Genomic DNA, 14,544 nt, shown 5'->3' with positions numbered 1-14,544 from the left:
TAATCTAAATTAATGTTACAGAAATAATAAAGCTAACTGCGGGGGATAAAGTACCTTCATGCCTCTGGGAATCAATATAAATAAATTCAATGGAAAGGCACAAGTAAAATTAAGGAGAAAACCCCCAAAAGCGCAAAACCAGATTATATGAATAATGGCTTAGGACAATTTCAGGATATATATGAGAAAAAAAGGGTACTTGCCAATAACCTAATCCAAGAATACTCTGAAAATGTAATTTAAAAACTCATTAATATTACTAATAAAATGTTATTAAAGACTTACTGTGATATTCATCTTTTTAGATTATGTGAATAGAGATAGGCAAATTAAAAGTGAAGGTAAGAAATCTGGATATGAGTTATTGATAACATACGACATTGGAAATAATGTTTAAATGATGAGGAATAATTTCAGATGATAATTCTGTATGTGTTGATTTCCACTTTCCCTCGTCATCTTTAAAGAAGAAGAACTGTGCGGAGAACTGCATCGAAACTATAAATTGTCAGTATGACTGGAGACAGGAATGCAAGTTACAGTGGTTCAAGAGGGACAGTCAAATAATGTCCTAGTGATGCTAGATTAGAAACACACCTTTTGAACAGGAACCGGCTCAGGCTTGGGTGTAGCAGATGCTCTGAGGAAAAAAAAGAAAAAGGAAAAAAACATGAATTTTTGCAAACTTCTTACTAATGGAATTTTTATTATTATATACCTCAATATACTAAATCATCAGAATTTACAGTTTCATAATTCATGGTTTTACTATTCACAATCTAATTAGTTCATGCAGCTCAAATGCTGTAAGATCCAATACCTCATATACTAGGTATTCATTAGTGTATGAATACCCACTCTACCCACTCAAGAATGAGGAAAGACAAACACCAGTCCTGTTTGCTAATGCATCCATGTTTAACCTTTAAATTAAGGCTATTCCCTACCAAAAAGGGTAAGGTAAAATAAACATGACTTTCTGATCCCTGCATGGCTCCTGAAACAAATAATCTGCATCTCTATCTCCAATAGTATCTGCCTTTTCTCCTATCATCCATGAATATGCCCAGAGGACATTGGATGTTTTTGTGAAGATACTGAATAAATTCTGGTTGAACTGGGTCACTGAAGGCATATTAATTTTGTATTTATATTCTTCAGTGCACGTTACTGTATCTGTTCTACTAAAACCAAACTAAGTTCTTCCACTAGGCTATAATTTCAGTGAATGCAATGACCGCGCCCCACTTGTGTCTATATCAGCACTACACCTGGCATGTAATAGGTCATCAGTAATGAGTGTAGAAAGGAGAGAACAGGGAAGAAGGACAAAAATCCATGCACAGAACTATTCTCATATTCAAATATATTATTCTTAATCTATTCTTTTTTGCATTATTACTGTCCCTTTGGTTACCATGGACTAATAATGATAATTGATTTGGAGTGAGTATGTCATATAATCAAGACAAATAACCAAAGTAGCAACTATCATTATCCCCATGCTTCACATGAGAAACTCCAAAATTAAAGTAAATTACTTCTAGGATGGCACTAAGGCCAACGGTCCTTATATATTACAATACACTGGCTGTAGTCAAGGACAGTAACTAAATGATTGGAGAGCTTCTAATGATTTAAAGGCTATTTTCCCAGAATTAAGGTACATGTTATGTTTAATAATGTCAGAAGCAGTTTGACTCCTCTTACAACACATAAGCCTGAGGATAAGACAGCAAGTGCAGAATTCAAGAAATGTAACCATAGTAGGTAAATAATAAGTGATAATTTTAAGATGCAAACCATGAGATCCTTTTACTTACAGAGAAGCTAACACAGGATATTTGGTCTCCATGATCATAACCTAGGAATGAACTCTGATCAACATTTTTAGCAGCAACTGAATTTCCCAATAACAACTAATTTGGTTAGCCAGGGCAGGCAGACTGAATAATTGGCTAACCTAATGAGAGACCACAATGGATGCTGACATTTGGTTAGTGCCATGTAGAATTACCCTCTGGCAGGTGTACAACTTTCCACGTGTGGTCTCAATCAGACAATTTCTCTTTTAGCTTATAGGGTTATTATAACAAGCAAAGGAAACAAGTTCAAATACAGAACAGTGGAATCTTCCTTTCATTGAAATTTCACAGTAACATGTAATCACAAAGGATCTACTCTTTAAAACTACCCAAGACATGATTGAAAGTTTGCCATGGGACTTCCCTGGTGGCACAGTAGTTAAGAATCCGCCTGCCAATGCAGGGGACACGGGTTAAAGTCCTGGTCTGGGAAGATCCCACATGCCGCAGAGCAGCTAAGCCCGTGCACCACAACTACTGAGCCTGTGCTCTAGAGCCCGGGAGCCACAACTACTGAGCCCACGTGCCACAACTACTGAAGCCCGTGCGCCTAGAGCCCGTGCTCCACAACGAGAAGCCACCGCAATGAGAAGCCTGCGCACCGCAACAAAGAGTAGCCCCCGCTCGCCACAACTAGAGAAAAGCCCGCACAGCAACAAAGACCCAACGCAGCCAAAAAAAAAAAAGAAAGAAAGCTTGCCATAATAGAGAAGACAATATTCCTTTTCATTTTTCATCTGGACACTTAAAGGTACATGGAGCTCTTCTAGCAACACAAAAACAATTTATACAAAAGACGGATGTTTAACAGTCACTAGGTTTCCAAACAGAAGAAAACGCACATATCCTACATCTATGAAAACAAACCCCTTAGTTTTTTCTAGGTGTCAGTTCTTATTTAAACAGTTAGCAACAACAACAACAAAAGCCCCAGAATGGTTAGTTTTCATTAACTTTAGAGCCCAACCTCTTAGTTTGTTGAGAACGCAGAGTAATGAGTCTTAACATATTTTATGGAATGAAAGTTCTACAAAAATACTTCTTAGAATATGAATTCACAAAAATATTTTAAACCGGATCTTGAATATCTGCCCTGCTTGCCTTCTGATAAAGTCCCGTAAGTGCAATGACATGAAATAAGAAAAGCAGTCAAAGAGGGACAACCTGTCCTCAAAATTCCAGGATTGAATCCACTACATGTTAGAAACACAAGCATCATTTTGTAGGTGGAAAAAAGAAAAAAAAGATGGCTTATAAGTAAATGTCAAATGGAAGAGTGAACACTAGATGCAATAAAAATTAGTTCTGGTTTAACTATTTAAATAACTACCAAATGAGTCCTAGAATCATTAAAACTTAGAAGGTTCCTTAGAGTTACTCTATCACATGCCAATCAGATACATGTCTGACCTCTGTTTGAATATATATAGGAGCTCACAGTTTAAGACATGTAATTTTTGAATCCTGTTTAAAATGGCCTTCATTGTAATGTGTTATTTTGCTTTTTTGGAATAAACAGAAGTCAACTGGCCCACATTAAAAATATTTGGAAAAGCATTTTTAACACACAAAATACGTATACAAATCTATAACATACATTATTTACATTTTAAAAGATCAGTAGGGTACATAAATCTCATATTTAAGTGTGATTACATATTCTTACAACACAAACTACTGTGGCTTGGGAAATTTAGAATACATGACAATTGAAATCTGAATAATGAACAGCAATCACACCAGCTTTTTAAAAATCAAACTTTACTAATTATCACAAAACAACAGAATAAAAAGATACAACACCTTTTATTTTCAAAGTGTCAAAATTTTTAAAAAATATTAATGCATAATGTTTGTGAGAATACTCTGCTGCTGGAAGAATTATATATTATTACAGCTCTTTTGGAAAATAATTTGGCATTTATTTATAAAAGGCTTGAAGAAAGCTCACACCCTTTGACTTACTAAATCAATTTCTGGGAGTCTATCATAAGGAAGTAACCTAAAAGAGGAAAAAGACTTTATGTAAAAATATACTCATTCCCTACAGTATAACTTATAATAGTGAAAAATAGGAAACAACCAATTAAATATACAAGGAGGAAATGGTTAACTGTAATATAACCAAATGATGAAACATTATGCAATGATTAAAATCATTTTGAGAAAGAATTCTGAATTGCATGATAACATGCTTACTTTACGATATTAAGTGAAAAAAGAGAAATATAAAATAGCATATAGAGCATGATCAATGCATGGAAAAAAGTGGTTGGAAACACACCAACATTTAGTAGAAGCTCTCTATGAATGATATTTGTTTTCTTCTCTTTCGTGTGTTTTCCACATTTTATGCACTGTACACGTGCTATTTTTGATAATAAGTAAGACTATTTCTCAAAGCATGCTTCACAGAAAACTACTTTCTAAAACACAACCCCGCCCCACCCCCCAAAACAAAGGTTCTGTTACCAAAGATATCTAGAAAACTTGAAGTTAAAGTTACGTAAGCATTAAAGTTACGTAAGCATTGTTAAAGTTACATAAAGGGACTACTCAAAGCCTTTAAATGCCCAGGAGGAAAATACTGTGGATCATGGTCCACACCCATTTGGAGTTTAGAATACTCATTTATGGAACTCGTTTTCAGAATATTCATTTGCTCAGGAAACCTTTCTCAAGGTTGGAGTTAGGAAAGGGAAAAACCCTCTGAGAAATGCTATTTTAAAGAAACAGTAAAGAGAGTAAATCTCTGTCAGCCTGAAAAGTTTTCAGTCTCCTCCAGGTGGCTACAATTAAGGGAGAGAAACATTACAGTCCACAAAATCCTGGAAACCTTTTGTCATATAGAATATCGCTCTTACTGAGATGGTGCTTTCATGGACTTGGTTAAATAAGATACCCAAAGCCTCTGAGCATAATTTAATCGATGTTTAACGAGGAAAATCTCATTTCCTTCACCAAACTGAAATATGTATTTCCCATATTTCCTGAGGAGAAAATCCTAATATATGAATAAGGAAAGCTAGTTCTCAAAATTAAAATTTTTATAGTTGTCTTTCTTTTTTTTAGAACAATATTGGATTGAGCATCTGCTCCTTTACTTTAGAAATGTGATAGATTACTTAAAAGCAAATAATTTTATAAAGACTTTAAAATAAAGTTTTAAAACCTGATGTATAATTATTAAAAATTATTGCTACATTTTTCTGTTCAAATCCTGGGAAATACACAATGGGATAATAGATTTCCCTTTCAACCGCAGCGAGCGACACAAGTCACTTTTGTGCAGTGTGGTGTGTTTCAAACCAGAAGAGATCCTGGCAATGGCTTGGTGCCACGGGTCCAACAGTCTTCTTATTGTTCTCTCTTCCCTTAGTGCGAAGCCCCTGTATGGGAGTAAGCCACGATGGCGGGAGGCTTGTGCCCTGGCCCGGTACTATCCTCAGCTCGTGGAATTCAAAGAACAAAGCCGTCAGTGTGGCTACAGCAATCTATTTTGAAAGCTGATTGACTTTTGTGAGAGCAGTATCCAAAATAAAAATCCCTGATGCATTACAACCAGTTTCAGAACTTCTGGCTGAACAGTTGAAAGGAGTTCTAAATTACAATGTTGTATTCAAAACTGGAATTGTGGTGCCCTGGTTAGAATAATGCATAGGAAAAATAATACCATAAATAAGCGACAGATCTATTAAAGATTAGATTCAAAGGAATCATGAAAAACTGCATTGTTCGAACGCTCAATGAATTTTCCAACACTGCTGTATAAAGTAATACGTTTTTAGCTAATAAAAGTTGCCAATGAATGTTCACATTAGTGTTTAAGAATGAGGAATTATGCAACCGAACTGGAGTGATAAAGATTACTCACATTACTCATTATGTCTTGGTGAAGCCTTCAACCATATCTAATACACTTAACTCATAAACAATCATACAGAAAAGAGGAGGATTTTTAGTTCATCTTCCGTGAGATGAGCTCTATCTAAGTTTCCCACAGCATGGCCATCTTTGGGCTCACTGACCTCAGGACCCATAAACACTAGGGCACATCATTAATCACTTTAATTGCAAAGTTGTCAATTTACAATAACAAAGCAACTCCAGAGGGGAAAAAAGTGAGCACTCAAGTGTGTAGAGGGATGTCTCTTTAAACCATTTCCCTATATTTAATTGTACTTTTAGTCAGCCGGCTTTCCTAAAAACTCAAACCTTAAACATTTAAATCACTTATGGCAATGCATCAGTGGTTTTTTCCAAATGATCTGAGAACACGTAAAGATTATTTTTTCCACAAACATAAGTACAAAATAGTACTTAATATCAGCATGTTATAACACCTTTTAGCTTATAGAAGATTATATTCACCACATACACATGCATTCATACACAGTCTCATTTTCTTTCTCTCTCTTTGCATTTTCTCTATTTTACTATGGGTACTAAGTAAAGTATATATTTTCCTCTAGAGAGTAAGAAATAACCTAAAGCTGGACAGACTTTGAAGAGTGGGAGAAAGAAGGTAAAAAGAGAGAAGCAAAGGAACTGCTGGAGCCCATCTGAGTACCCAGGACCCCCTCTGCTAGGGCTTGGCTTGAAATTGGGTGTGGCTCAGAGAAATCCAGAACAGGCAGTTAGCACTTGATAATTACCTCCCTAGGTAAGGGAAAGGGCTTTTGTTGTAAAGATCCTTTTCAGGTGGTCTCAGGAGTTGATGGGGCTTGAGAAGAAATTTTCAGCAACCAGTTCTAAATGAAGCCACAGAGGGAGAGAGGGTGAGGAAGGAAGGAAAGGACTTCTACTGAGCTTCCCTGACCCACACGGTTACAGTATTATCAAGGAGGAAAAAAAGGGGATGGCGGGGAGGGGAGAGAAGGGAGCATTAGGCTAAACTTAAAATGATAACATATTTCCCATTATTTGAACAATGAGAGGATTGGTGTCAGCATTCAGCTACCATTTATTGGGGTCGGTCATACTAGGAGCTCAATACTGAATTAAAGGCCTTATATACAATTCTTAAGTTTCAGAAATAAAGTCTAGAAATGTTAAATAACTTGGACCACTAAAAAGTTTAATGCCAATTTCTACATTATCCTCCCTCTAATATATCCATCTCACTTAGCAGAAGCCAACAAATTAACAAATATTTCTTCATCTCATGATATGCTACTTTATTGTCTATGGTTGAAGTACTGTTCCAAGTTTGGGAACACGGTGGTAAAAACAAGCCAAAGAAGGTCCTTGCCCAGAGTCTACATTTTAATGGAGGCGGCAGATAGTAAGTCAATAAGTAAGGTAGTTTTATAAAGTGGTAAATCCAAAATTTCCCATTATTCTACTTGATTCTAGATACAAGAAATGTTTTTTTACCCTACGTTTATTTCCAAAAGAACATTTTTATTGGGGAAGAAAGTTTCATTTGTCTGTCGTGCCTCATGTCCACACCCCCAATAACCTCAGCCTCATTTAAGGAAAAAAAAATGCATTTTTCTAACTAGTATTTATAAAATAATTTCTATAAAAAAGAATGTTGAAGAAATTATATAATATTTTAGATGTGTTCAAGGTTACATAAAAGGAATTTCAAAGTTCAGGATAATTCATACTTATTATAAGTAAAATTCTTTTAGAGTGAAAATACCATTTCAATAAAGGGTTTTATACAAGGAGGCTATTTTTGTATGCCCCATTGTTAAGAAACGGCAAACTTTACCGCAAAGGGCCAGACAGTCAATCTTTTAGACTTTGTGGGTCACAGGATGTAGACTCAACTACTCAGCTCTGCCATTATAGCTAGGAAGACAATCCAGACAAAATATGAGTGAGCATGACTGTGTTCCAATAAAGCTTTATTTATAAATACAGGAAGGGGGATAGATTTGTCCTGTAGGTCATAGTTCGCCAACCCCTCGTTTAGATTATTTTATGGTTTTGACTGTAACAAACACTCTAGGAAATATCTTACATCACCATGGCTCTTTTGGAGTCTAAACCTCATAACCATTCTGCATAATGGAAAACCTCAGATTACAATTTGTTCAGCCACTGATTGCCATAAGAAACGAGAGTTGAGCTTCCATTATTCCTTCTGTGGTTGCAGGACACTACCTTTCAATCCCTCTTAACTCCTCTACTCCAACTTTCACACTACTTGCCGTTAAATGATCCATCTAAACTTCCAAACCACCCATTCAAATAAAATTCACACCCCAGGGCACTGATACCGAAGCTTGGTAAAGGGACAGGTGTAATATTATTGGATTAAGGATGACATTTTAAGCACTATTTTTAACTCTGCACCTCAGTTCCTTTACTAATACATGATAAAGGCTACTAAAAACCTCTCTCACCTTCTGCTTCTACATATTATAAACGCAACTATTAGTAATTTTTTTTTTAATTCTAAAAGAACAACTAAAAAGGATGCGCCATACATTCTGTAAGAGAAACTGAGAAGTATAATTTCCTTCTTTCCCACTAAAACCCTATTCTTTATTTCATATCAGACATAGATTATAATACTTTTAGGATTAATATAAACAAGCAATCTATAACAGAGTTGCATTCTCTCAAAACCTACTACGTTTATACCTTCCTTAGGGCACGATAATAATTCTATTTAATATATCTTCTCTTCCAACTCATCTGGTAGAGAAAAAAACATTATCAACATAGTACTATCAACATAATACTTCATTATTAATAAGAAACTAATAGATTTGCAAAGCAAATAATCTGCCTGTGAAAAATTAGGAGTTCCATTTATACATCTACATTTTTCTGGTTCTTTCGTGACATTATTAAAATGCCCTTGAACAACAAATGTGGTTAAAATTCACATTAAGAGAGTAGGCATCAATAACAAACCATATGCATAATTGGCTTTTCCCAGATATCTAGCAATGCATGGTAAGAGTCAGATACTGAAGAGTAGGATAAAAGGTAAGTAGGTACGACTCACACCCTGATGTTTGTCTACTTATTTTTTCCTTCCTTTTAGGAAAAGCTTAGAGCCTTAAAGAGACAGAGAGATCCTCCTACCTTTCATATTCAGGGTTTCTCTTATCAAGGTCTTCCTTGATAGAGGAATACTTTGACAAACAGGAGAAACAGCTAATGAAGTTTGCAAGTCTAGGTTACCAACAAAATAAAATAGCTACTCTACAGTTTCTTTGCTAGTATGAGGACAGTAATTCTTTCCCTGTAGAATTATTTTGAGGATGGAATGAGGTCATGTATGTAACACACCTCACGGTGATTGGCACAAAGTAAGCAGCAACAGACTACTTTTCTACCCCTTATGTAGAAGATACGACCCTGGAGTTCTGGAAATTATTCTCTGTTTCTGATTATATACTGTTATAACCAAACCAAATTATCTACCAGGATAGGTTTCAAGAGAAAACAACAGAAACAACAACAAACTAGAAATTATTGAGAAAATATCACTTATTGAGTACGTACCAAATGGCAATAATTTCATTTGGCCCATTCTGTAAATTATCTCATTTATTCTTCCTGAGCAAGTAGTATTGTGCTCATTTTAATTACAGGAAGCAGAAGCTCAAATAGGTTAAATAATTTGACCACAACTTAGAATTTGAAAATGGCAGAGGCAAGATTTGAACCCAAGTCCTCCAGATACTTTAAATGCAACTCTAACACTCTGCCTTCTAAAAATAATATCAAAGTGAAAGTCATAAAAGTAACTTTGGTAAAGAACTTCAGAGATCTAGAAATGCTTTCAAACAATGAATGACTATTAATTTTCTATTAACTAATAACTATTCATTTTTCAATCATGTTACTTATAGAATGTCATTTTTGGATTAATTCATGTAAAAACTGAAGTTACTCATGGTAATACATACATATATGTGTACATATGTAGTTAACATATAGATATACATAGAGAGAGGATATATATGTGGACATCTATCTACCTATCTGATTCTCGGATCTATAGAAAGTACACATTTTACAGCATGAACAATATACACATAAGTAAGAGTTTAAGTACTTCAGGAAATTCCCAGTTAAAGGTTTATAAACATGCAAAAACAAAGAAACAAGCGCCTTAAGTCCATTCTTCCTTATTGTTCCAGAGAAGAGGAATATTTTTCCCCATAGTAATAGGAATTCTTTAATAACTTCATTTTCCAGCAGGATGGGGCTGGAGGTTCCTTAATGAACATCACCTATGGTGCTAAACTAGGTGTTCTGGTCAAAATAGCAGCCAGCTTCTGAAGTTAGCGGCCATGCAGATCCCAAGACACCACATCATGAGATCTTCTTGTGGGTATGTGTCGAGAACCTCATGTTTATATCTCGTCTTCCTGACGATCTTGAGAAAATAAAGGACCATTGTAGTCCCCATTACAGCTATTGATGGTGATATGTTACCAATAACCCAGAATGAGTAAGACTGCTGGTCTGATGTGTGCCCTGTGATACAGGGGTGTATACCGCACATGTAAGATTACAGAAATAACCATGATGCTTCCTTTTCAATTTGGTTTAGCTACATACATTCATATATACCTAGTCACTGAATAATACATTTTAATAGGGTTCAATTCTTTTTGAATCAGCCTATACTTTTATAAACAAACACACACCCTTATGTTATGGTCAGACTCTAACTCCTGTTAACCCTCCAGATCTATTATAATTAGTATGGGCTTCTCTATTACCATAAATTATTTTAACCAAGCACTTCTCCTTCCTGACCAATATGTGTTACACCTAATGCCACTTCAAGTTCAAGGGCAATACTTGTACTATACATTTTCCTTAAATTAATTTATTAATTCCACAAATATTCATTGAGCCCCTAACGAAACAGGCTCTGATGTAGGAGGTTCATCAACAGTAATGAATAACAGACAAAACCTCTACTTTGAATGTGCTTACATTCTACTTGGAAGAGGCAGATTAAAAACAAACAAGCAAAGAATGTCACATGGTAATGAGTGTAGTGGAGTATAATAAAGCAAGACAGGGGCAGGGATACATTATTTTATATGAAGAAGTCAGAGAAGGCCTCTATAATATGAAATCTGAGCAGAGACCTGAAGAAGAGAATTCCAGGCAGACCAAACAGCAAGTGTGAAGTCTCAGAGGCAGGAATGTGCCAACGAGCTAGAATGGGAGTAAAAGCAAAAACAGCAGTGACAGATGAAGCCAGAAAGCTAACCGGGAGCCAGGACACATAAGCTACTCCATGCCACTATACGGTCTTTGTCTTTCCCTCCTCTAAGTGAGACGGAAACATATTTCTTTCTTTTCTTTTTTTTTTGCGATACGCGGGCCTCTCGCTGCTGTGGCCCCTCCCGCTGCCGAGCACAGGCTCAGGACGCGCAGGCGTCAGCGGCCATGGCTCACGGGCCCAGCCGCTCCGCGGCATAAGGGATCCTCCCAGACCGGGGCACGAACCCGTGTCCCCTGCATCTCAACCACTGCGCCACCAGGGAAGCCCCGGAAACATATTTCTAAATACGGTACTTCATCTTGTAAGAAAGTTTAACCCAAACCTCAAATTACAGAACAGTAAATGTAAATACAGTGTTGACCAATACATTAGCCTATAAATATGTTTGAACTGTATAAGCCTACTTACTAACAAAAGGAAGGGAAGAGAGAGGGACTAAAACTTGCCCCAAATCTTAAATATATCAAGACAAATAGAATACAAATGGAAAATAGCAAAATATCTAATTTGTCCTTCAAACATCCAAAGGGTAAGAAAATGCTCTTTGAGGCTCATTTTTATATGCTCTGTCCTATGCTAATATTGAAGGCACAATTTTGGCACTAACTTTTTCCAGATACATCTTTTTCTATTCTTGTCTAGGCTAAGCACATTCAATTGCAAAATTTTTTGGTAAAGTGGGTATTTTTAGGTAATTCAATAAAATTCAAGGGGACAAGCATTCCAACATTTAGCACAGCCTTATTAGGAAAACAAAGTCAGTCTGCTGTCTTGTGGAAAGCACAGAAATGAAAACTTTTCATTCTTTGTAGTCTAAACTTAGGTTTTTCCATTTATTTATTTAACTCTTAAAAAATAACTTGGGGGTGGGTTTAGGTTTTTTAAAAATCTGGAGTACTCAGAGTCTAGGAATTTAAAAATTAGTGATCAAATGTGGCTATTTTAGCCATAGATAAGCCAGGTCTGTCCTTGTTTAATAACTTTAAGATGAGCTGTAAATTTCACATTTATCAGTTCAGAAGTAGAATCATCTTCATCACTGAGTCTTATTAAATTAATTCAAAGTATTCTATATAATAATATCTAAATCTGAAAAAAGAAAATTTGAAGCAAGTGTTCATATATTTGTCATTTAAGAAAATTCTTATATTATTTGTGATTAACTTCACATTTATACTATCACACATAAAGGGCTGAAACACATTCAATTGTTTCTTTAATTTAAGAAACTATTTCTGTTTATAGAGACAAAAATTTGTTTATAAAATGACAGTATTACTTATATTTCTGATTGATAATTCAATGGATTTTGTTGTAAAATTTAAGCTATATTAGAATTCCAAAGTTTTCCAATGTTAACAAAATATTTTTTTAAACAAAGAGACAATATAAAACATTATATTCTCTAATACCTCTGTCATTACAGGAAGAAAATCTGAAACTAGCAAATTAGAAACACATTCTGCCTATTTTACCAAAAAGCATGCTTGTTATCTTGAGAGAATTAATTCCCTCCACCACAGTGTGAATCTAATATATTAGAAAATGACCCTAGAATAGTGCTTCTCAACAATACACAACTCAAAACATGTGTGGCTCATCATGCACGTTCAACAACACCCAAACTGTTCTACATCTTTCAATGGGACAAATCCACTGATCCAAAGCTTGACAAATGTGGCTATGTCAAATTGCTACAAAATTTCTAAATGCTTATTCTCAATTTCAGTACTTATCGCATTGCAGACCAGGGACAAACAGTTCAAACTGGCACCAGACTTCAGGGACTGCAAACTTAGCACCGAAGTAGACTACTGTTTTCAAAGTTTTCATCACAATACACAGTCAGAGATATATTTTATATCATGACCTACATGGTACAAATCTGAACCAATAAAAACATATTTTCACGTGCAATCCATTATTATGTTTTGTTCTAGTCCATTTTATTTACAAAACAAAAAAAGGAGGTTAGGGCAGATGCTGGCCCTGACTCCATAAACTGAATGCATAATAAGCCCCAGTTTGATAAAGAGTAATCTTGATGGGGGGCAGGGGGTGGGCAGAGAACTCAGAAGGGTTTGGAAGCTTGATAGGTCATATAATAAACATGATGGCTGCCTAACAGTGGTCACACAAAAATTCTCACTGAACTGAAACAGCCCATTCACAAAACAATATTAAGCTGGTTTTAATTTGTGAGAAGTATTGCATTCAATAATATCCTTAAAGGCACAAAATAAACAAATGTAGCAACAACAATAATTAACACAAAGTTCTGGCTAGTACATGTCTTAAAGCTCCATCTCACCAAATTTGCTTCTGACAGAATTATAATTACTGAGAAGAACAGAATGCTGACCATAGGTTACTACACGTATTGTTCCAACGACATCCTCCAGCAAGTACTTAAAAACTGAAGTGGATAATGAACATTTTCTCTATTTGAAAATGTGTGAAAATTTAGAGAAGCCAAACACTAATACTTAACTCTTAAGACAAAAAATCTGAAATGTATTTGATTCTTTAGTGAAAGAAAAACACAACCTCTAATGTGATGTTTCCCTTAAGCTGGTGCTAAGCATCTCCTAAAACATCTCTAGAGAACAGAAATAGGAGATTCTTGTCCTATTTACTTCCTCTTTTCAAAAATTCACAGAAGGACCTGAGACCTCACAAAAGATTAGAACCAGTTCAGAGACAAACACACAGTGTGCTCTATACTGTGATCCGTAAAAAACTCTTTACAATAAATGAATATGCATTTATGTAACTCTGACACCAAAGTTCCTGATTCCTTTCAAGATAACAATGCTTCTTTTCTTCCATAACTATTCTGATATTTAACTCTTTTGGCTGCTTTTTCTAAAATGTTCTTGCTGAACACCGACCATGAGAGGTGTCTAACTGGAATGGGCTGTCCAGTGGTGATGTTCACACAGGACCTATAATACTGTTGCAGGGATCCTTTCATAGAAGACAAGACCAATTGGCCACAAGGTCCCTTCAAGCTCAGGGGAACACAAACACCTCTATAACACAGTTTGTATCATACAGTGTTCTTGTTCTTTCTGAAAATCTGTCAATATTAGCTAATTCTTTTATTTCCCTTAGGTATATATGACAGGGGTGAGACTCAGGACAGACTGGCAAATAACCCTGACACTAATACTGGCCTCAAAGACAAGCAAACCATAGGTAAATTAAAAAAATTCTTTGCCTGGGGACCTCTCTGGTGGTCCAGTGGTTAAGAATCCGCCTTCCAATGCACGGGACACAGGTTCGATCCCTGGTCGGGGAACTAAGATCCCACAGGCCACAGGGCAACTAAGCCCGCATGCCACAACTACTGAGCACATGAGCCACAACTAGAGAGCCCACGTGCCACAACTAGAGAGCCCACGCACCACAACTTGAGAGCCCACATGCCGCAACAAGGAGCCCACATGCCGCAACAAAGAG

The 14,544-nt window shown here is 35.9% G+C and overlaps 1 protein-coding gene across 6 annotated transcripts in view; it reads right to left on the bottom strand.

Moving 5' to 3' along the window:
• PDLIM5 (PDZ and LIM domain 5) overlaps positions 1 to 14,544 on the bottom strand; it is a 214,195-nt gene that overhangs the window by 99,955 nt on the left and 99,696 nt on the right. For all 6 annotated transcript variants that reach the window (XM_033400360.2, XM_049709180.1, XM_033400363.2 and 3 more), the window contains one exon: positions 598 to 640. In XM_033400360.2, the coding sequence (XP_033256251.1) occupies positions 598 to 640 (43 nt within the window). The remainder of the gene's footprint in view (positions 1 to 597; positions 641 to 14,544) is intronic.

Source organism: Orcinus orca, chromosome 4 (assembly GCF_937001465.1).
Source record: "Orcinus orca chromosome 4, mOrcOrc1.1, whole genome shotgun sequence".
NCBI lineage: Eukaryota > Metazoa > Chordata > Mammalia > Artiodactyla > Delphinidae > Orcinus > Orcinus orca.
The sequence above is the reverse complement of the archived record's forward strand: the minus strand, read 5'-3'. Positions and strand labels throughout refer to the sequence as shown.